This window comes from Panthera leo, chromosome B3, assembly GCF_018350215.1.
Source record: "Panthera leo isolate Ple1 chromosome B3, P.leo_Ple1_pat1.1, whole genome shotgun sequence".
NCBI classification, from domain to species: Eukaryota; Metazoa; Chordata; class Mammalia; order Carnivora; family Felidae; genus Panthera; species Panthera leo.
The window spans coordinates 121,725,273-121,748,561 of NC_056684.1; the positions used below are offsets into that span (position 1 = coordinate 121,725,273).

The 23,289-nt window shown below is 41.6% G+C and overlaps 1 protein-coding gene and 1 long non-coding RNA gene across 4 annotated transcripts in view; one reads left to right on the forward strand and one right to left on the reverse strand.

Moving 5' to 3' along the window:
* LOC122222996 lies at positions 1-11,548 on the forward strand. Its single transcript, XR_006203974.1, has 3 exons — positions 1-92; positions 7,671-7,823; positions 11,465-11,548. It is a non-coding gene; the product is annotated as an uncharacterized LOC122222996 (long non-coding RNA).
* Positions 11,248-23,289, reverse strand: part of ALKBH1 (alkB homolog 1, histone H2A dioxygenase) — a 27,739-nt gene continuing 15,697 nt past the window's right edge. For 2 of the 3 annotated variants that reach the window (XM_042943945.1, XM_042943943.1), the window contains exons 4-6: positions 18,735-18,825; positions 13,398-13,591; positions 11,248-12,440 (exon numbers count right to left, since the gene is read on the reverse strand). In XM_042943945.1, the coding sequence (XP_042799879.1) occupies positions 12,011-12,440; positions 13,398-13,591; positions 18,735-18,825 (715 nt within the window). In that variant the 3' untranslated portion in view covers positions 11,248-12,010. Of the gene's footprint in view, positions 12,441-13,397; positions 13,592-18,734; positions 18,826-18,864; positions 18,935-23,289 lie in introns of all 3 variants that reach the window. The other variant, XM_042943944.1, reaches the window with a different exon arrangement.

Sequence of the window (23,289 nt, forward strand, 5' to 3'; positions counted from 1 at the left end):
CACCTCGATCGCCTCTGGTCTCCAAAGCAATGGGGCTGTGGGGGCACCAGATGCCTCACCCTCATCTCCAACCTCTCAACAAAGCCCAAGAGGTGATAAGGGGAGGGGAGATGTGGCTGGGGCACTGATTAATTTTGTGTGGGGGTAGCCTCTGGTGAAGGGGGTGGGGGGAGCCCTAGACAGGCCCCACTTCTGTTACCTCCTGGTCCAGTGATCCGGGGGAGGGGGGGCCCAACATTCTCCAGCACTTCATTCTAGAAGGCAAATCGTACAGTGAATGTCAATAGAGGTGCCAGTCATTTTTTCCACTAATCATTTCCTTGCCTTCTGTCCACTGTCCTCCCTCTGGTTTTGAAGAGGAAAGTATCCCTGCCTCCTGGGCCACAGCAGACTGACTGGACTGGGGGTAGACAGCTGACCCAGAGAATAGCAGTCTGATTCTCTTCCAGCAATTTGGATTTGGGTTAACTATCTATCTGCAACCAACCTGGAAGGTCAGGGACTGAAGGTGCCACTTGGGGGCAGCCCCGTATAAGTAAAGTCAGCAAGGAGGGTCATAGTCAGACATAGTCACACGAGGACAGGCAGCGGGAAGCCAAGACCAGGGAGGGAGGGAAACGGGGGAGAGGGAAACAAGGCGGTTGCTGTGGTCCCGTCTTTCCTGATTCTAGTTCGAAGGGAGGCCAGGTGCACTTCCAGCCCGTGGTTGCTTTTCATCATCTGCTGGGTTTGTGTCTTGTAGTGGAATGAGCCCTGATTAAAACATCAGGAGTACTTGGATAGGATTTGGCTGATGATGCTGGAAGTGCTTTTCTAGCCATATTCCTATTCAGGATGAGGAGCGGATCTCTCAAAAAAGGCTGCTTGGACACACACACACACACACACACACACACACACACACACACACACCAGGCTGCTACCTTTCTGCAGCCAGTTATTTGCAAAGAACTTTCATGATGCACAAAGTCTCATCAAGAGTATGACAAAGAGGGAAAGAGGGGCTCCTGGGTGGCTCAGCTGGTTAAGTGTCTGACTTTGGCTCAGGTCATGATCTTGCCATTGGTGAGTGGTGAGTTCGAGCCCTGTGTCCAGCTCTGTGCTGACAGCTCAGAGCCTGGAGCCTGGAGCCTGCTTCAGATTGTGTCTCCCTCTCTCTGCCCCTCCCCTGCTCACTCTCTGTCTCTCTCTCTCAAAACTAAAAAAAAAAAAAACAAAAAAACAAAAAAACAAAAAAACAAAACAAAAAACAACCAAACAAAAGAGTATGACAAAGAAAACTTTCTTTAATCAGCAACAATATTTTGCTGAGCAGGTACCATGTACCAAGCAGTATTCTAGATGTCAGGGAAAGGTCAGTGAGCACGACAGGAAAAAGCCTGCCCTTAAGGAGCTTATTCTTTGGAGGACACAGATAATAGAGTGAACAAAAGGTGTAAGAGCAGACATTGCTAAGGGCTATGAACGAGATAAACGAATCTCTCAATGTGAGTCGGACAGAATCAGCTATTAAGGCTTGAAAAAATCCCCAAAAGTTTCCAGATGAAACAAAAGAGATAATAAATAGCCTTCAGACAAAGAGGAGGGTAGTGAAGCTAATTCCAGCTGAATTCTTTGTTGGCTCTTCTTTTACTTCCTACAGGGAGCCTTTCCCTGCCAATTCTGGATTAAGTGCCTCTCCCACTGCACCTTGCACTTAGCCCATCACAGCTTATGGTGTACTTATGGTGATTGCCTACTTATAAAGGTGTTTTCCCCCACTCACTGCAGGACCTGAGGGCAGAAACAATGCCTGTCACATTCACATAACACAGTGACTCACACTTCACAGACACTCAATAAATAGTTGCTGGATGAATAGATAAGGGCTGATGCCTGAGCGACAGCATCGATGCTGATGTTTCTTTTACCTCTGTGGGCAATTCTCCCACCCTGTGACCCCGCCAAAAGCACTAGTTCGTTAATAACACAGACATGGCATGTTGGTCTTCAGAGATGAAAGAAAATTATTCCACAGCCAGAAACCCAGGAGAGGTGGTTTGTCCACTCTTTTCCAGCTGTTGAGACTGGACCCTTTGGGCTGAGCACCTTTTAAAAATGAAGAAGCAAAGTCTGTAGGGCCTGTATCCGGTGGCCCTCAGGAAGTGCTGGGAGCAAGGAAAGCAGCCAGCTGCTGGTTGGGCACACCGCAGGCCTGATCTCACTTTGGGAACAGGCCCGTTAACGTGTTAACAAAAGGGAACACACAACGCACCCAGGAAATGTACACACGCACAAACACCCACCAGTGTGCCAGAAACAGATTTTACATCTCCTCCTCTGTCTCTCACCACAGAGCTAACAGAAAGAATATAACTTCTGGTTTCAATGTGATCTACCCAGCCATGTCCCTAGAAGAATACAGTCCTTTTTTTCAGGCGAGCACTGTGGTCCTCATAAGCTGGTTCAACGTTGACTATTGTCCTGGCAATCAAAGCCAGCTGCCTCTTTCTTTCTTTCTTTCTTTCTTTCTTTCTTTCTTTCTTTCTTTCTTTCTTTCTTTCTTTCTTTCTTTCTTTCTTTCAGAGAGAGATAGAGACCAAGTGGGGGAGGGGCAGAGAGAGAGGGAGACAAAATCCCAAGCAGGCTCTGTGCTCTCACCACAGAGCCTGATGTGGGGCTTGAACCCATGAACTGTGAGATCATGATCTGAGCCAAAGTCAAGAGTCAGAGGCTTAACCAACTGAGCCACCCAGGTGCCCTGGTATTTTCATCACAGAGGCAGAACAAGGTTTCTAGCCACAACAAACTACTTGAGCTTAGGATGGACAAAAACATGACAGAAGCTGGTTCTCTAGCCTGGATAGGTGTGAGCAAACATTCTCCAACCAGCCCAAGGAGAACCCAACCCAGAGACTATGGCTGAAAGCTTCGTGGTACCTGCTGAGACCTGCTGCTTTCTGCATCACTTGACACGATACCAGATCTTATCTATAAAAAGGAAACCTCCAGAGTTTGGAGAAAGATGAATTTCCACCATTCCTTATTACCACATGATTCTTTATAGGGTTTTCCATGCATAATTTAAAATACTTATATAGGTAATGCATAAATGTGCCCTTATAAAGAAATCACACACACAAAAGCATGTAAAGAGTACCCCTACCACTTCCCAATCTCCTCCCCGCTGTTACATTCAGATGTATCTTTCCCACCATGTATTTATAAACAGGTATGTGCATATACAGATAATAGTCTTTTTAGTTTTTACATAGTATTTTTCATATATACATTTACATGTACATAATAGTTTAACACATTGGGTTTCTTCTTTTTTTTTTTTTTTTTTAGGTTTATTTATTATTTATTTTAAGAGAGTGAGTGGGGTAGGGGCAGAGAGAGAGGGAGAGAGAGAATCCCAAGCAGGGTCTGCACTGTCAGTGCAGAGCCCAATACGGGGCTCAAACTCACCAACTGTGAGATCATGACCTGAGCTGAAGTTGGACACTTAACTGACTGAGCCACCAAGGTGCCCCACAATTCTTTTTCTATTCACAATGACGTAAAAGATTTAGAAGGTCATTAATTTGCCAGATGAACTCAGTTGGTAGAGCCCCTGGCCACAGACAAATAGTAACATATAAGCTGGACCAGAAGTGTCCACCACGCAGTATGTGTTCATGAAAGCTGACAGAAACAGGTGACTGGGCCTTTGGCTTCTTTGCTGATGTTCTCTGCTCTTTACTGCCTCCCCTTCCTCCTCCTCCTCCTCCTCCTCCTCCTCCCCCTCCCCCCCCCCTCCTCCTTTTATAATATAAAATACAGGGGCACCTGGGTGACTCAGTGGGTTAAGCGTCCAACTTTGGCTCAGGTCATGATCTCGCGGTTCGTGAGTTCAAGCCCATGTCGGGCTCTGTGCTGACAGCTCAGAGCCTGGAGCCTGCTTCTGATTCTGTGTCTCCCTCTCTCTTTGCTCCTCCCCCACTCATGCTCTATCTCTCCCTCTCTCTCTCAAAGATAATTAAACATTAAACAATACTTTATAGCATAAAATATAAACATTTTTGTTTTAGGGCACAAAATCATAAACCAAAACTTTACTTGGGGAGTTTGGCCAAAGATACAAAAATATATAGAAGGGAAAGTATATTTAACTAATACCGTGTGCATTTTTACAATAGAGCATGTAACATTTGGATTCAGAGTTTTAACTATAGTAACCTCATCTGTTTAGTAATGATTTTTTAAATGTTTATTTTTTACTTTTTTTATTTTTAACTTACATCCAAGTTAGTTAGCATATAGTGCAGCAATGATTTCAGAAGTAGATTCCAGTGATTCATCCCCTATGTATAACACCCAGTGCTCATCCCAACAAGTGTCTTCCTTAATGCCCCTTCCTCATTTATCCTATTCCCCCCCTACAACCCCTCCAGCACCCCTCAGTTTGTTCTCCATATTTAACAGTATCTTATGTTTTGTCCACCTCCCTGTTTTTATATTATTTTTGCTTCTCTTCCCTTGTGTTCATCTGTTCTGTGTCTTAAAGTCCTCATATGGGTGAAGTCATGTGATTTTTGTCTTTCTCTCACTAATTTTGCTTAGCACAATACACTCCAGTTCCATCCACGTAGTTGCAAATGGCAAGATTTCATTCTTTTTGATTGCCGAGTAACACTCCATTGTGTGTGTGTGTGTGTGTGTGTGTGTGTGTATACACACACACACACACACACACACACACACACACACATATATATATATACCGTATTTTCTTTATCCATTCGTCCATTGATGGACATTTGGGCTCTTTCCATACTTTGGCTATTGTTGACAGTGCTGCTATAAACATTGGGGTGCACGTGCCCCTTCAAAACAGCACTCCTGCATCCCTTGGATAAATACCTAGTAGTGCAATTGCTGGGTCGTGGGGTAGTTGTACTTTTAATTTTTGGAGGAACCTCCATACTGTTTCCCAGAGTGGCTGCCCAGATTGCATTCCAACCAGCAGTTAACACATTGGGTTTTAACTGTGTATAATGTTGCAATTCTTTATTTTTCAAATAACCAATGCATCTTGGAGCCCTTTCTGGCAGCCATTCTTGTGAAGGGGTACATAGTATTAATGTCCCATAGTGTACATGAACCATAATTCAATTAACTCTTTCCCTACTAACATTTGGGTTTGGTCCAGTTTTCCACTGTTATGAACAACACTGTGATGAACATTTTTTTACACATACCATTGTGTCTCTGCTTAGGCATTTCTATAGGGAAGATACCTGGAAGCAGAATTGCCAGATCAAAGTTTCGCTAAACATGGACAATGGCCTTATTGATTGACATTCCCCACTGTAGTGTATAAGTGTTCATTTTCATACATCCCATCGACTGTGGATATCCATTCATTATACAAATATATATTGAACAACTATTACGGGCCAGGCACTGTCCTAGAAAAGTAGGGCACATTTCTGCTTTATGTCACTTACAGTGTAGTAGAGGAAAACAATAAACAATTTAGGTCATATTTTCTTTATGATGAAAATATGTCATGTCATATTTTCTTTATGATGAAAGCATGATTTCTTTAGTAAATTATGTAGAATGTTATGTCATAAATGCTATAAAAGAATAGAGTGTGGCAAAGAAAATTAGGAACGCCTGTGGGGTTGAGATTTTGAATAGGCTAGTCAGGAAGGTGTCCCCAAGGTAATATTTGAACCTTTGAAGGAAGTGAGAGTGTGAATTCCCAGCAAAGGAAACAGCCCAGTGCCAAGGCTCAGCGCAGGAATGTGCTAGGTCTGTTCAGAGATGTAGTAAAGAGGTCACTGTGGCTTGAACAGAGTGGCTGGGAGGATCAGGAGAAAATGGGGGCCAGGGTGGGTAGGGGCTTGTAAGTAATGGAGTGATATTAGAAAGTTTTGAGCACAAGAGTGACATGCTCTGCCTTAGTGTAATGGCCTTGCCCTGGCTTCTCTGTTAAGAGTAAACTATAGGATCAGGGGTACAGGAGCATGGAAGGAGCCAGTGAGGAGGCTCCTGCAATAAACCAGTTGGGATATGGGAGGGCCTTGGGCCAGGGTAGTAGCAGTGAGGTGAAAAGAAGTGGTTAGATTCTGGATACTTAGAAGGTAGAGCCAATATTTACTGTGGGATTAGGGTGTGAGAGAGAGGAGTCATTATAATCCCCTTGCTTTTGCCAAGTGGACGAGCACAAGTTTACATCTCATGCTTTTAGTTTTTGTTTCCCTGTCTACTAGTGAGGTTAGCTTCTTTTCACGTGTTTACTGACCGCTTGTTTTCTTGAGAAGTTTCAGTTTTCCTTACCTTTCCTCTGGTTAATGCAATGATTTCCTTAACAAAAATCTTGTCTGTGGGGTAATTTTGCTTTATGTTTATCCAGATTCTGAAGTTAATTTCTCATTTTAGAAATACAGCATTGTTGGAGCTCCTGAGTGGCTCAGTTGGTTAAGTGTCTGACTCTTGATTTCAGCTCAGGTCATGATCTCACGGTTTGTGGAATTGAGCCCTGTGTTGGGCTCTGCACTGACAGCATGGAGCCTGCTTGAGACTTTCTCTCCTTCTCTCTCTCTGCCCTTCCCCTGCTCACACACTCTCTCTCAAAAATAAACTTAAAAAAAAACCAAACAGCATTGCTGAGCCTGTAGGTAACCTGGGATTACCCAGTCAAATCTCTTTATAGATGAGAAAACGCAGGCTCAGTCGAGTGACTTCTTCAAGGTCACACAGCTCAGTATTAGAGCTGTTACTAAATTTTAGTTTTCCTGATCACTGCTCTATTTCAATTTCCATCAACTATACCATCTTAAATCTTTTTTTTACCAATAAAACTAATGAGAGTCAACAAACTCATCTCCAAGAGGGTTCAAATTTGGATAGGATAGCTGATCAAAAGGAATGTCAATAAAAATGTACCACCCAGGCTAAGACACTAGATTTGCATTGCTTTTTTTTCCCACCATAACCTTTGGAACAGGAGAAAACAGGCAGGGTGTCTTTCCTGCCTGCTGGCCCTCTGGCTCCTGAGCCACACTGAGATCAATAATCATTCAGGCTCCTTTCCGCCTCATTACCATTCTAATTCTCCTTAGTCGAATCCACCGAAGGTGTAATTTTTTTTCCAACTCTAATAAACCAAGCTTTCAGATTAAGGGAAAAGAAAAAAGGGATAAAGCCAGCTTATCTCAGTGAAAAACGAATTGGGAAAATTAGAACATGCAAGCCAGTTCTTGCTGAGTCTGGTTTGTTCAGCAATACAGCTGTCTGAGGACCTGGGGTCCTTCTAGGAAAAACCCTATGTAGGGTGCTGGAACCAGGCAAGAGGCTCTACTGAAATAATAAGCAAAATGTCTAAAGAGGATCCATCTTTTTTTTTAATTTTTAAAAAATGTTTATTTTGAGAGAGAGAGAGACAAGAGTGAGCAGGGGAGGGGCAGAGAGAGAGGGAGACACAGACTCTGAAGCAGACTCCAGGCTCTGAGCCATGAGCACAGAGCCTGATGCAGGGCTTGAACTCATAAACTGTGAGATCATGACTTGAGCCAAAGTCGGATGCTTAACCGACTGAGCCACCCAGGTGCCCCTGAAGTTGGATGCTTAACCCACTGAGCCACCAGGCATGCCACAAGACAATCCATCTTAATCAGACTTTTTTTTTTGTTAACTAGGCTCCACACCCAACTTGGGGCTTGAACTCAGGACCCTGAGATGGGGACTCCTATGCTCTGACAGACCAGCCAGACATTTTGTTAAAAACAAGAGGAAAAACAGAGACTGAAAGGGCCCAGGCTGGGAAGTGCTGAGGGCACACACTTGGAAAGGTGAGCAGACACTAGACAAAGCTACTGCTCCTGAGCTCTGCGGGTCCAGATCCGCTCCCTTTCAGAAAGCATCACAAAGGCCTTCTTCCAAAGAGCAGTTAGTTATGCCTGCTACAGAAAAGTTAGGAGATCTAAAAATACGCTAACCCTCTAGCCTTTTCTGTGCATGTACACTTTGTGCATACAAAAAACTGGCAAAATGCTATGCATACTGCTTTTAAGCTGTTTTTCTCAGTTAACTTATTGAGCATTTCCTCCATGGATTTAATGTCTCTAAGACATGACTGATAGTGGCTGTGTATTTTATTACATAAATTTTTTCCTCAAACAAGCCTCTTTTGTTAGACAATGTTGATGTGCTTAGATTTGGAGACTGACAAATTTCAAGTAGAGGCAGAATTGCCAGATTGGAGTATTTCTTAAAGAAAAAAGAAAAACAACCAAAACCCCCACAAACATTTATTCTTTAAAAAAGAAAGATTTAGAAGGATTTTCAATGTAAAAAAAATTAGAAATACAGAAAATAAAATAAACAACTATATTCCCATCAACATTCACATTTTGTATGCATATGCTTTCAGTTTTTTTTAAAAACATGTAAACATTCTATACAAAATTATGCATGGTTTCATAACAGAATTTTCTCATTAAATATATAGTAAGAGTATTTTCTCAGATATCTACCGCTTCTTCTAAAACATAACTTTTATTTTTTTATTTTTTTAGTGTTTATTTTTGAGAGGAGAGAGAGAGAGAGAGAGAGAGAGAGACAGAGTGAGAGTGGAGGAGGGGCAGAGAGAGGAGACACAGAATCCGAAGCAGGCTCCAGGCTCTGAGCTGTCAGCACAGAGCCCGACATGGGGCTCAAACTCATGAACCGTGAGACCATGACCTGAGCCGAAGTCAGACGCTTAACTGACTGAGCCACCCAGGTGCCCTGAAAACATAACTTTTAATGGCTACAGACTTCCATTGTATGGGTACAGCACACACTCACTAGCACAGAACCACAAAGGCAGGTACTTTGTGCAAAGAACAGCACCTCTTGCATAGAAAACAGTGCTCAATAACCACTTACTGAATGAATACATGAATTTACCAATCAACTCCTGGATATTGAGCTTATTTTGGACTTTCACTATTACAAACATTCTTACACAAACATCTTGTGAACAGTGCTACTTCCTTACACTCAGTTCCTAGAAGTGACATTTATTGGGTTAAATGGTACACATTTTAAAACAGATTTAAGACCATCTGACTTATCATCAAACCACATCACTTCTGAGAGGACAAGGGGACAGAATTTAGGACTGTGATAACATTCCCACCAGCAGAGTATCATATGAGTATCAGTTCCCCCAGGCTTAACACTGTGACTCCACTTTTTAAAAAAAAATTTTAATGTTTATTTATTATTGAGAAACAGAGACAGAGCATGATTTGGGGGAGGGGCAGAGAGAAGGGGAGAGACAGAATCCGAGGCAGGCTCCAGGCTCCAAGCTGTCAGTGCAGAGCCCTACGCGGGACTTGAACTCACAAATCGCAAAATCATGACCTGAGCCAAAGTCAGACGCTTAACCAACTGAGCCATCCAGGTGCCCTGTGACTCTACTCTTGACATCACATACATCCTAGATTGTACTGCGTATCACTCTGCATCTTTGTTATAAAATAATGAATAAAAAAAAAAGATCTTCCCCTTGGACCCTTCTCCTGGTCTCAGGTTCCTTAGTCTAGGGGTCATTCAAGCATGACAAAGCAACCATGGGTTGTCTATAAATGAATGTGACTGTAGGGGGGCTTGGGTGGCTCAGAGGGTTAGGCGATCGACTTCAGGTCATGATCTCAGTTCATGAGTTCAAGCCCCGCGTTGGGCTCTGTGCTGACAGCTCAGAGCCTGGAGCCTGGTTCGGATTCTGTGTGTGTGTCTCTCTCTCTCTGCCCCTCCCCTGCTTGCGGTCGGTCTCTCAAAAATAAACATTAAAAAATTTTTTTTAGAAATGAATGTGACTGTGTTCTTATAACACTATTTATGGACACAGAAATCTGGATTTCCTCTAATTTTCATAGGTCACAAAAATATTATTCATTTAATTTTTTTCTCCCCAGCCACTTAAAAATGTAAAAACTATTCTTAGTCTGTGGGCAGTACAAAAACAGGAAGTGGGTCAGAATTTGCTGACTCTTGACTTAGAAAATGTCTGGTAGACAACTAAAACAAACCTAGGGGATCACCGTCATGTAAATGTGGAAGAAATCATCAATTTTTCCTTTTTCCTGAATTGCATAATTTTCTGCTTGCTGTCAAAGTAGAGATGCAGCATATACATCTCCAACTATGTTCCTCATAAAAACAGACATAAATAAAAATGAGAGAGAATTTAATGGTATACACAAGTTTGCCCACTGTCTCAATCGGCACATCCTTAGAGGGAGCACAGGCTGGGAGACCGGTTGCTATTCCCTCGGTTCGCCGGTTTCCACATGCTTTTCACAGCATACATATCTCACCTCATGGAGTGTGAGTTTACATTTTGAATATGTGCTTTTTTGTACCACACTGGTCCTAAGCACAAGCCAACACCTTTATCTGATACTCAACTGAATAAAGAACCAACTATCCTAATGCTGAAGGATAGGCTGATCTATTGGATTTGCTAATGACAGTATGTTCGTTTCTAGTGGGTCACATATAATGTACACTATGGAAAATTTAAGGGATTTTTCCAGTGGTAATTTTAATTACATAAAATTTTCCTATCATGCACTAAGTTTAGAGCCTCGCTACTTACACATAAGGGATGAATCTATTTTTATTTCTTAGAAAACAAGGATTAAAACATGGACTCGATATACAATGTTCCTAAGGAAAAAAAAAAAAGGCAGGACAGAGGAATGAAGGTTCGCCGCAAGCAGCAGGTAGCCAAGTGGCTTCCAGCCAGTTGTCCACATAAACAAACAAACAGGGGTGTTTCTAAGAGCCCATGTAATAATAAAATATTGACACTACATTTCTAGAAAGGAGCACTAAATTCCCATTATCATTTGAAATATTAATATTCCCTAGAAGATGGTAGTAAATATTATCTTCATCTCTGAATGAGGAAATGGCGGTCCGGAGTCCAGAGAAATGTAGAACAACTCAGCTAAGGGTACTGTGATTCAAGTTGCTGGGGGCACAAAGATTAACACTTGGTGCTTCATGCATTTTCCAAGCTGTCCACAATCACAAAAGACAGCAGTGACTGGAATATCAAAGCAGATTCTCTCTTGTGTGACAGTCACAAAGAATACTTAGGGCAGAGGAGGATGGTATAGGGCAGAAACAGCTGGAGGGCTTCTACAGCATGAACAATGCAGCAAGTAAAAATAGGAAAAAACTAATCCCAGATATGTTAACCCTCAAAAATAGATACAGATCTTTAATTTAAAATAGAGAAAGTTTATTCATGGAGAAAACAGTTACAGAACACCCTTGGGGCTTTTTTAGTCCAACAATTAAAATTACATTTAAAAAGTCAACAGGAAGAGTTTAGACCTAAAAGAAATCCGGAGAAACTCCTATTCCCCTTTCCTTGGATTTAGGTATACTTTATCTTTTAGGCAAGACAGACAACTATGATTGATTTCTTTTCTAGGAGATGAGATGTCTAGTTCCGCTATCTTAATGTGTATAGGACTCTTTTGTGAAGGCCAGAAAAGCTGGAAGAGAAAATCGCAGACTCTGAGGATGGCTAGAAGGATGAAAGGGAGGCGAACAGTTGGCTCTTGGAAGCACAATCTAACCACAAATCACCAGATGGGGTAGTGGCAGGGGCTTAACGTTATGTTTCCCATTAATAAAATCTGAGGTATTTAATAAGGCTCCGTTAATGTGGAAACTCACTTCTACCTCCCCCAGAGGTAACGGCAGAGGCTGAGAGGGCTGTTCTGGAAGGTCAAAGCTCCTTGGACTTCTCACGTACATTAGTGCCAACACCTAACCAGACTGGACCATAGCAAACGGTCTCTGAGCAGAGTGATGAATTGCTTTCCTCTTCAGGATGGGTTCCAAGGCAACAGTGTGATCGATGATGAGTTTTTCCCTGTTTTTGGCTTGTCTTGGTGCTGAAGTCTACAGCAATACAAAAAGTGTGGTCATTTACTTAAGACCTGCCTGAGCAAAAGAACGGGCTCTCCAAGTCTCAGCTGTCAGGGTTTAACTTTGCTCGTTTTACTTGGCTATTCTCATCATCCAGATGGCAGAAACCTTCTGTGGTGATGTCTCTTTTCTTCTCCTCTGTGGGTTCCGAAGGGAAGTCCTGGTCTATGGCCAATACCTGTCGGACAGTCATGTTAACACGAGCCGTTTTCAAGTAGCTGGTGCATACCTGCCAGTCCTCCTCAGAGCAGGGCTCTACCACTGAGTCTCTGGGGAGGACGGCTGGGAGAGGCGTCTCCAGGCAGCAAGGCAGGCCTTCCCCCTGAGAACTTGGGAGGACCCTCGGGACTGCATGGTTCAACAGGCGGCTGAAACCTGACATTACCATGATGTCACCGCTGTGCATAAACATGGCCGTGGGGGCTTCATCTCTTTTGAGACCACCCAGGAGAAAGATAGCAGACTGTCCGAAGCTACGAGAAAATAAGTAAAACAATACACAGTAGTAAGTTTCTGTTACTAACCGTGGCTGGGAAAGTTATTGCCAACTGTACTTTTTTTTAATTTCAGCTTGATATTTATTGCTTGCACATCCTTTTCAAACTGTGCTAAGACCCTTCTCTTCTGGCTTGTGTAAGTGACCAACCCATGATCTGCTGCTTACACTTATAAGAGCCCACAGTACTGTTGCAAAATAAAATTTAAAGCAGTTAAACAAGTAGATTAAAAATGAGAGAGAGAGAATGCGCACGAGAGGCGTAGAGAGAGGGGGAGACACAGAATCTGAAGCAGGCTCCAGGCTCCGAGCTGTGAACACAGAACCTGACGCGGGGCTTGAATCCACAAACCATGAGACCATAACCTGAGCTGAAGCCAGATGCTTAACCGACTGAGCCACCCAGGTGCCGTGTGATGCACTTTCAAGATTTAAGCCTTCCAATAAATTGAGTCCTTTACTATATTTATCATGCTTGTTCACTTTAAAGATAGGACAATTAATAAAAGACTCTGTTCAGGCACTTTATTTGTGAGATACAGGTGTAGCACTTTGCCCAATTTCATGTATGTTTAGGGAGACAAGGCGAGTAAACTACTCGGGGTTCTGTGCTTTCTCTTCCCTAGTCCAAACAGGTTGCTCACTTTGCCTTACAGCCTTCCACTGTCTATTCCACACACCACTGACGATACCTGTCAATACAAAAGGCAGATTCCACACATCTTAAACAGAAATATAACTGTAATTTGGTCATTACTCTTAAGGACTAGGCAAATTTTACTTATAACACTGTTAAGATGCCCAAGAGTAAAAGATTAGAGAGTCCAACCATTTCTTAAAGTTATAGCTTTTATTTATTTATTTTAGCTTAAAAATGCTTTAAAAAAGGAATGAAGTTTTAGGCAGTAATCCCAAATCCCTGGAACCAGCTTACCTGAAAGACAGCAGGGGTTTGGAGTGATCTAGTTCAGATCTGTCTACATGGATTCCCAGAGTGGAGTCCAATCGGTAGTAATTTAGGATGCCTGCCTCGGCTCGGAAACCCTGAAATCCACAGGCTGCAGCTACTTGCTCTGAGAGGAAAGCCAGGTCAGAAGGGAAAGGTGTATAATGATCGGCTGAGTATTTCTTTGATAAAAGTAGGGAAAATAAGAAAAATAAACAATGATCTCAGGAAAATAGGAAACTGTGGCAGAAGATTAATTACCGCTTTAAAATGATCTAACTTACATGTAATTCTAACACAGCATGATTTATCCATCTGTTTTTGAGGCATCCGGTAATCTTATAATGAGACATTCAAAATACTGAGCACCTGACATGAATAGTCACTTCTCTAAACAAGACATCCAGATGGCCAACAGGCACATGAAAAGATGCTCAATGTCAGTCCTCATCAGGGAAATACAAATCAAAACCACACTGAGATATCACCTCACACCAGTCAGAGTGGCTAAAATGAACAAATCAGGAGACTATAGATGCTGGAGAGGATGTGGAGAAATGGGAACCCTCTTGCACTCTTGGTGAGAATGCAATCTGGTGCAGCCACTCTGGAAAAGTGTGGAGGCTCCTCAAAAAATTAAAAATAGATCTACCTTCTGATTGAGCACTAGCACTGCTAGGAATTTACTCAAGGGATACAGGAGTGCTGATGCACAGGGGCACTTGTACCCCAATGTTTATAGCAGCACTTTCAACAATAGCTAAATTATGGAAAGAGCCTAAATGTCCATCAACTGATGAATGGATAAAGAAGTTGTGGTTTATATACATAATGGAATACTACTTGGCAATGAGAAAGAATGAAATATGGCCTTTTGTAGCAAAGTGGATGGAACTGGAGAGTGTTATGCTAAGTGAAATAAGTCATACAGAGAAAGACAGATACCACATGTTTTCACTCTTATGTGGATCCTGAGAAACTTAACAGAAGACCATGGGGGAGGGGATGGGGAAAAAAAGTTACAGAGAAGGGAAGGAGGCAAACCATAAGAGACTCTTAAAAACTGAGAATAAACTGAGGGTTGATGGGGGATGGGAGGGAGGGGAAAGTGGGTGATGGGTATTGAGGGCACCTGTTGGGATGAGCACTGGGTGTTGTATGGAAACCAATCTGACAATAAATTTCATATTAAAAATAAACCATTAAAAAAAAGAAAAACAAAATACTGAGCACCTATAACATGGCAGGCACCATGTCATGCAGTGATAAATTAAACAAGTTCACCCTGTATGGAGTCTATACATGAAATAATTATTATGTCTCTCTCTGGTATACTTTAATCCCAAATAGGATCATTCTCTTAAGATAAAAGAGCAACTCGGGGTGCCTGGGTGGCTCAGTCGGTTGAGCGTCCGACTTCGGCTCAGGTTGTGATCTCACGGTTTGTGAGTTCGAGCCCCACGTTGGGCTCTGTGCTGAAAGGTCAGAGCCTGGAGCCTGCTTCTGCTTCTGTGTCTCCCTTTCTCTCTGCCCCTAACCCACTCGCATTCTGTCTCTGTCAAAAATAAACAAACATTAAAAAAAAAATTAAAAAAAAAAAAAAAAGATAAAAGAGCAACTCAGAACTGTCACTGCCAAGAGGTACATGATGACCAAATGTAATGTGATGTCCTGGAACAGAAAAAGGACATCAGTTAAAAACTAAGAAAACTGAGGGGCGCCAGGGTGGCTCAGTTGGTTAAATAGCCAACTTTAGCTCAGGTCATGATTTTGCGGTTCATGAGTTCGAGCCCCGTGTCAGGCTCTGTGCTGAAAGCTCAGAGCCTGGAGCCTGCTTTGGATTTTGTGTCTCCCTTTCTCTTGTGTCTCCCCCACTCACCCTCTGTCTCTCAAAAATAAATAAACATTAAAAACAATCTAAGAAAATTGAATGAAAAGCTAAGGAAATGTGAATGAAATATGGACTTCACCATTATAATAATGTATTAATATTGGTTCATTAGGTAAGACAAAGATACCATAATAATGTAAGATGTTAATAATAGGGAAAACTGGGTGTAAGGTATATGAGAACTCTGTACTATCTTTTCAACTTTTCTGCAAATCTAAAACTATTCTAAAATACAAAGCTTATTAAAAAAAAAAGCAACTCAAATATGATAGCCAGTTTGGTTTTAGGGCCTTCAGCCCATATATGGCCTACTGCCAATTTCGCTGGTCAATTTGATGAGATGCCATGCTCAAAACTTTGGAACTGAAAATGACTTATACCGTGGTCAAGGCGGGACCTTAAAATGGAAGTAATTTTCAGCATTCATCTCTCTGAACTGTTTTTAGCACATAAAGATCACAAATATCCTTCTCTTTAAAAAAAAAAAAAAAAAAAAAAAAGGCCAGAAGACTCTTTCTCTCCAAAACCCAGCAATTCAGGAGCACGTCAAGGTGGTAGATGAGGGTGAGGGCTACCCCAGTGAGGTAAGCCTGCAGCAGCCCCAATCCCCTTTGTCTCGCTGCTGCTCTCACATCGCCCTTTGCCCAATCAACCTCAAAATGATTAGAAAACCCACTTCTGTCTTAAATCTCCGCGAGTGTCCTGATGTACCCCAGCTGTAGCAAAGCTCTGGAAAGAATGTATTTACTTTGGCCAGAAGTGAGCTTTAACTTCAGGTTAAGGATGTGATAGGTCTTTGATGGATGGCCAAGTCTCCTCAGTTGAAATTTCTTTTATTTTTTCCTTTTCCTTTTCCTGAACTGTAAATAAGAGTTTCTACTTATTCTTGAAGAGAACTTTAAGGGATTTTCTCCACCCTTTCAAGTTTCAGTCCTTCACAAGATCAACTACTCAGAGCCGCTGTTCCAACACAAGGCTGGCTGTGCTGTGATCAAAGAAGAGCCTTTGTGGGCTTCTAACTCCATCCAAACTGTCTATCCACTAGTCTTCTTATATCTCTTCCACTTTTCTCTGCTTACTCATTTAGTTTCTGGTAATTTTTCACTCCACGTTTTTCTTAGTAAATGAGAGTACCTTTAAGTCCTGGGGGAATAACAGTACCACCAATAAAAATAACATCATAAAAAACAATGAGCTAACATTTACTGTGTTAATGCATTTAACTGCACAGAACAGCCTAGCACTGCTGTTATGCGGGCATTGAGACTCTCACACCCACCTTATGAGGTAGGCACTATCCTATTCAATATTGAATACTGAATATTCATATTCAATCCTGGGCTGGCTCAGCCAGAAAGAATCACAGGCTATTTCCCCAAACACAGATATCTATATTTCCACTGAATCTGCATCACTGAAAGTAAGAATTATATCATGAACATTTCTGAGCAACATTTATCCTTATTTTGAGCAGTTAAATGTATTTGTTAATAAGCTGGATTCACTGAAACTATGGAGCTTTTATTTATTTATTTTTTAACTTTTTTTAACATTTATTTATTTTTGAGACAGAGAGAGACAGAGCATGAACAGGGGAGGGGCAGAGAGAGAGGGAGAAACAGAATCCGAAACAGGCTCCAGGCTCTGAGCTGTCAGCACAGAGCCCGACACGGGGCTCGAACTCACGGACCGTGAGATCATGACCTGAGCCGAAGTCTGACGCTTAACCGACCGAGCCACCCAGGCGCCCCACTATGGAGCTTTTAGAAAGTAACTAGTTAGTAGGAAGATGGGTCTATACCATTCTGTTTATTCAGTTTATTCTAAGAATTAGTCCTTCCACTTGGTGGCAAACATCTCCTGGAGACAGGCTGCCAGTGATAAAGGAGGAACTTTTGGAAGCAGAGAGGTCAGGAAAGGAAATTGTACTTTAAGAAAAGAGAACTTTGTTAACTGTAGGACATTTTTTCCCATCTGTGTCTTGCTCAGACCTTATATAGCAGGCAAAGGTGTCTTTTTTGAGTTCATGGAAAAGTACACCAGAAGTATATGGAGCTCCTTTTTTTACACCAAATAGGTATCATGTAGAAAATACAGGCTCTTAGCATAACACTCTCTAGTTCCAACCACATTGCTACAAAAGGTCGTATTTCATTCTTTCTCATTGCCAAGTAGTATTCCATTGTGTATATAAACCACAACTTCTTTATCCATTCGTCAGGTGATGGACATTTAGGCTCTTTCCATAATTTGGCTTTTGTTGAAAGTGCTGTTATAAACATTGGGGTACAAGTGCCCCTGTGCATCAGCACTCCTGTTTCCCCTGGGTAAATTCCTAGCAGTGCTATTGCTGGGTCAGAGGGTAGATCTATTTTTAATTTTTTTGAGGAACCTCCACACTGTTTTCCACGGTGGCTGCACCAGTTTGCATTCCCACCAACAGTGCAAGAGGGTTCCCATTTCTCCACATCCTCTCCAGCATCTATAGTCTCCTGATTTGTTCGTTTTAGCCACTCTGACTAGTGTGAGGTGATATCTCAGTGTGGTTTTGATTTGTATTTCCCTGATGAGGAGTGATGTTGAGAAAGACAGATACCATGTGTTTTCACTCTTATGTGGATCCTGAGAAACTTAACATAGGACTATGGGGGAGGGGAAGGAAGAAAAAAAAAAAAGAGAGGGAGGGAGCCAAATCATAAGAGACTCTTAAAAACTGAGAATAAACTGAGGGTTGTTGGGGGGTGGGAGGGAGGGGAAAGTGGGTGATGGGCACTGAGGAGGGCACCTGTTGGGATGAGCACTGGTGTTTATATGGAAACCAATTTGACAATAAATTTCATATTAAAAAAAAAAAATTGCCAGGGTTCATATCCATCCTAACTAATGATGTATTTTCCACACAATCACTCAAAGTATATAAGTCAAATCATCACCAATTCTAGATGATCTTCTTTGCTGTCAAATTTATTAAAATCAGTGCTTTTGTTTAAACACCTCTGGTAGACAAAGACAACGTATAAAGATATATCTATAACTATAAACATATCTCAACATGTATTAAATTATTTGACGGAAAAAAAAAGAAAATACAGGCTCAACAAACACTAAACAATAATGGAAATAAAGATGTTGAGAATTGTTCTTAAATACAATAAAGAAAAATCTATATCCCTGAAATGTACTTAGAGCACCAATGACTTCTGATGAAATAATGTAACGTAAGGGCATTTGAAGAAGAAATTTCATCCTGGGAAAAATTACTCATTCCTCTTGAGATACTGTTATCAAGAGGATTTTAAGAGACAGATGAAAGAGATCCCTGCACAAATGGATAATCTGATACTTTAAAATAGTGGCCAGGAAGAAATCCAATCACTGAGCCCAAGGAGTGTAAAAAGTGGAAGACAATGGAATTAGCAAGAAAATGTGAATACCTTACTGTCCCAGTTATAATGGTAGCCTAGGGTCACCCAGCGCAACTTCTCTAGTAAACTTCGGGGTCTCCGTTTATTCACTTGCTTAAGCCTGTGAAGATTAGGGACAAAAGAGGATTGAATTATTCACCTCAATTGGCAGCAAAGGCCCTCTGCCTGGAGTAAATCTGCTTTCCTTGGTATAAGCTGTTGGCCAAGATCTTGATAAGAAAAATGAGAAAAGACAAATGAGTTGACCAAGAATATAATAACACTAAAAAAACATGTTAGCATCTCTCATTTTTAGTCCTTGTTCTAAATCCTCTGCTAAACGGGATCAATTTTAAGTGGCAAGTCTCCGGCATCTCAATAATGACAAAATAAGAATAACAACAGAAATGTTTTTACCCATCCACTGGAAATGGGACCACAGACACTACGGGTAATTGAAAAATTGGCTAACAGAGCATGTTCTATTTGGTTTGCTAAAAGTGGGGTATGATTAATCATAGGTATCACTATTTCTAATGATGGTGGCTTCCCAGAATTATAGGTTGGGGGAGAAAGTTTGGCAAAATATAGTATACAACCAAAAATAACTGGTTTAACAAGATTTCTTTAACCCTATAAAACAGCTTAGATAATTGAGGCTTAGCTAACAATTAAGGACCACTGTAATTGATTTGGTTCCGGACATCCATTTCAAAACACAGGGGGTTTCTGTAAAACAGAGAGATGCACTTCTTGCAAGTACATCCTGTCTCATCAAATCTACGGGATTAACTATGTTTTTCCTTTTCTTTTAATGTTTATTTATTTTTGAGAGAGAGAGACAGAGGTCAAGCAGGGGAGGGGCAGAGAGAGAGAGGGTGACACAGAATCGGAAGCAGGCTCCAGGCTCTGAGTTGTCAGCACAGAACCTGATGCAGGGCTTGAACTCACGAACTGCAAGATCATGACCTGAGCTGAAGTTGGACACTTAACCTACTTGAGCCACCCAGGCACCTCATCTACTCTTTTTCTAAAGAGGAAGAAGCTTCTTTGATTTACCTCTGAATACCTAAAAATGCAAGAATGCTAGGCCTAGTAATTTTAGTTTTTTTTCCTATGTGATTTATATCAATTGATCGAATTTTTTTTGGTCCCAAAACCACTCGTGTTTAAAAAGAAAAGATTAAACTGCTTTAAGGAGTTTATATTTGACAAGAGATGACAGATAAGTATAAGAAGAAAAAATGAGGGGAAAATTCAAGGCAGTATAAAATCTGTACTAAACTGAACATCACAAGACTTTGAGGGACAATAGAATTAAGAAAAAAGGAGAGCTCAAAGTTAGCTGTCTAATCAGTTAAGGCTTCATGGCAGAGTGGGAGTTGAACAAGGCATTGAAGAATGGCCAGCACTTAAACAGGGAGTGGAGCAGTGGGCAATACAGGCATACGACATGAGCAGAAGCAAAGGATTTATTAGAGACTCACACTGTAAGTGGCACTCGTCTTGATGTTTGACAGAGTTTACAGAATAGATGCTATCTGTCCTCACAGAGTTTACATTCTAAGAAAGACACCATGACACAGATATACATCAAGACCAGCAGCTAAAAGGAATGGAACACTGATTTATTTAGGACAGCAGTGCAGAAAAGAAACACAGCAGATCTGACTGCTATCCTTCGAAAGGGGTCATTGGCAAGCATCTGGAACTTGGAATTTGGGGAGGTTGACACCGTTCCCAGAACTGCTGCTCACTGGGCCTAAACTTTTTCTGCAAAATAATAAGGTTTACGTTAAACACCAGCTTCCTTCTGGGAGTCTAGAATTTTGATATATGTCAGACAGAGACTGTCAATGTGACCAGCCCCTAGTCAAAACCTGGGCACTGAGCTTCCCGGGTAGACAACATTTCAAATTTGTCACAACTTGTTATCGGGGGAATTAAGCATGCCTTGTGTGACTTCACTGGGAGAAAACCCTGGATGCTTGAGGCTGGTTTTCCCAGGACTCTGCTCAATTCATCTTTTCCCTTCACTGATTGTGCTCTGTATTCTTTGAACTGGAATAAATCCTATCCATGAAGACAACTATATCGTGAGCCCTGCTGGTGAATCACCAAACTCAGGTAAGGTCTCAGGGACACTTGGCATGAGAAAAAATGGATAACTAGTAACAATTTAGGGGAAACAACATGTAAGCTTGGCCAGTTACTGCCACTATCTGGGATGAACAGTTATCATGCAGAATGACCATACATTATTTACATTTTCTACATGTAAAAACTAAAAACTGAAAGAAAAAAAAAAGGAATGCACAGTTACTAACACAATCTGAATTCTATCTATGTGTCTTCAACTAAAGGTACAGATAAAAGAACTCCCTAATGATCCCCCAGGAGAATACAATCTACCTTACTAGACTTGAGACAGAAAAATAAGAACGACCTCTTATTTCTGGACTCAAGTGAATCTGATGTATCAGTGTGTATGCCACTTAGTTTCTGCCAAGTGGTTTCCAAATTTTAATGCTCATGAGAATCATCTAGAGGGCTTGTTAAAATTTGCATGGCTGGGCCCAGGCCTACAAATTCTGATTCAGCAGGTCTAGGGTGGAGCCTAAGAATTTGAATCTCTAAGTTCCCAAAGTAATGCTGATGCTGATGAATCAGGGGAAATACTTTGGGAAACACTATTTCAGCCAAAATTAAAAAACAAAACAAAATACCTTCCATCTTTCTAGATCGATAAAAGATCATTTTATTCTTGATGAGAAACCCATACTATTATACTAAAACTAGACCAGGGGTGCCTGGGTGGCTTAGTCGGTTAGTCAGACTCTTGATTTCAGCTTAGGTCATGATCTCATGGTTCATGAGATCAAGCCCTGTGTGGGGCTCTGTGCTGTCAGCTTAGGATTCTCTTCCCCACTCTCTCTTTCTTAAAATAAATAAACACTAAAAACAACAACAACTAAAATAAAAACTAGACCAGGGCACCTGGGTGGCTCAGCTGGTTAAGCATTGGACTCTTGATTTCAGCTCAGGTCATGATCCCAGGGTTGTGGGATCGAGCCTTGCACTGGGCTCTGCGCTGTTAGAGCCTGTTTAGTATTCTCTCTCTCCCTCCCTCTGCCCCTCTCCCTGACTCGTGTGCTCTAAAAAAATAAAATACAGGGAAATTAATTAAAAACAAACAAAAACCCCCCAAACTAGGGGCGCCTGGGTGGCTCAGTCTGACTTTGGCTCACTTCATGATCTCATGGTTCATGAGTGCAAGCCCTGCATCGGGTTCTGTGCTGATAGCTCAGAGCCTGGACACTGATTTGGATTCTGTGTCTTCCTCTCTCTCTGCCCTCCCCTGAGCACACTCTGTCCCTCTCAAAAATAAATAAACTTAAAAAAACAAAACAAAATAAAAAACAAAAAAACCTCCAACAACCTAAAAAAAAAAACCCCAAGCCCCAAACTAGACCAATCTGAACAAATAAAGATAACAACAATGCAGCTCTAAAAATAATATAGAGGGTGATGGTATTTCAGACATCTGATATGGCATCAACAAGCTGCTTTTCCATCAAAAGATTCAAGGTATATGCTATTGTAATTAACAAAGATTTATGGTATTAGTAAAATTATCAAAATTATAGTAATGACCAAACATGACCAGAATCCTCCTGTACCTTTTAAAAAAATTTTTATTTATTTTTTAGAGAGAGAGAGAGAGAGAGAGAGAGGGAGAGGGAGGGGCAGGCAGAATGTGAGCAGGGGAGGGGCAGAAAGAGGTAGAGACAGAATCTGAAGCAGGCCCCAGGCTCAGCTGTCAGCACAGAGCCTGACACAGGGCTTGAACCCACGAACCATGAGATCATGACCTGAGCTGAAGTTGGAGGCTTAACTGACTGAGACACCCAGGCGCCCTGCCCTCTATGATATACCTTTCACAATTTTTTCCTGTTTTAGGAAACCAAAAGAACATCTCTTTTCTACCTTAATTGTATCACTATAAGGATGGCTTTGGGTTTTGCCTTGTATTACTTGGGGGGATTGGCGTAAACGTATAAGAGCATTAAGCCCAGGCCACATAACAAAAAAGAAAAAAAAGGCTTAAAGACTTGTGCAGTAAGGGATGCCTGGGTGGCTCAGTTGGCAAAGCATCCAACTCTTGATTTTGGCTCAGGTCATGATCTTGCAGTTGTGAGACTGAGCTCCACATCAGGCCCCACACTGTTAGTGCAGGGCCTGCTTGGGATTCCCTCTCTCCCTCTCTCAAATAAACGAACTCAAAAACAAAAACAAAAACTTAAACAAACTTAAAAAAAAGCCGACTTGTGCAGTGAAAGTACAGTTGTGATGACTGAGTGTGCCATTGTGAGGATAATTACATACACACACACACATTTTGTGTAATGTGTTAGACCCACGTAGTTAGTATATGATTCCACCCTTGATTTCACATTGTCTTCTGAGAACACAATTTCAATTCTTGTCTTTGAAGGAATTTCTGGAAGGAAAGTCACAACAATGATAAGACCAGCTTTGCAGATGTGAGAGCACTACTGGCTAACACTGGCCACTTCCTGTCTCA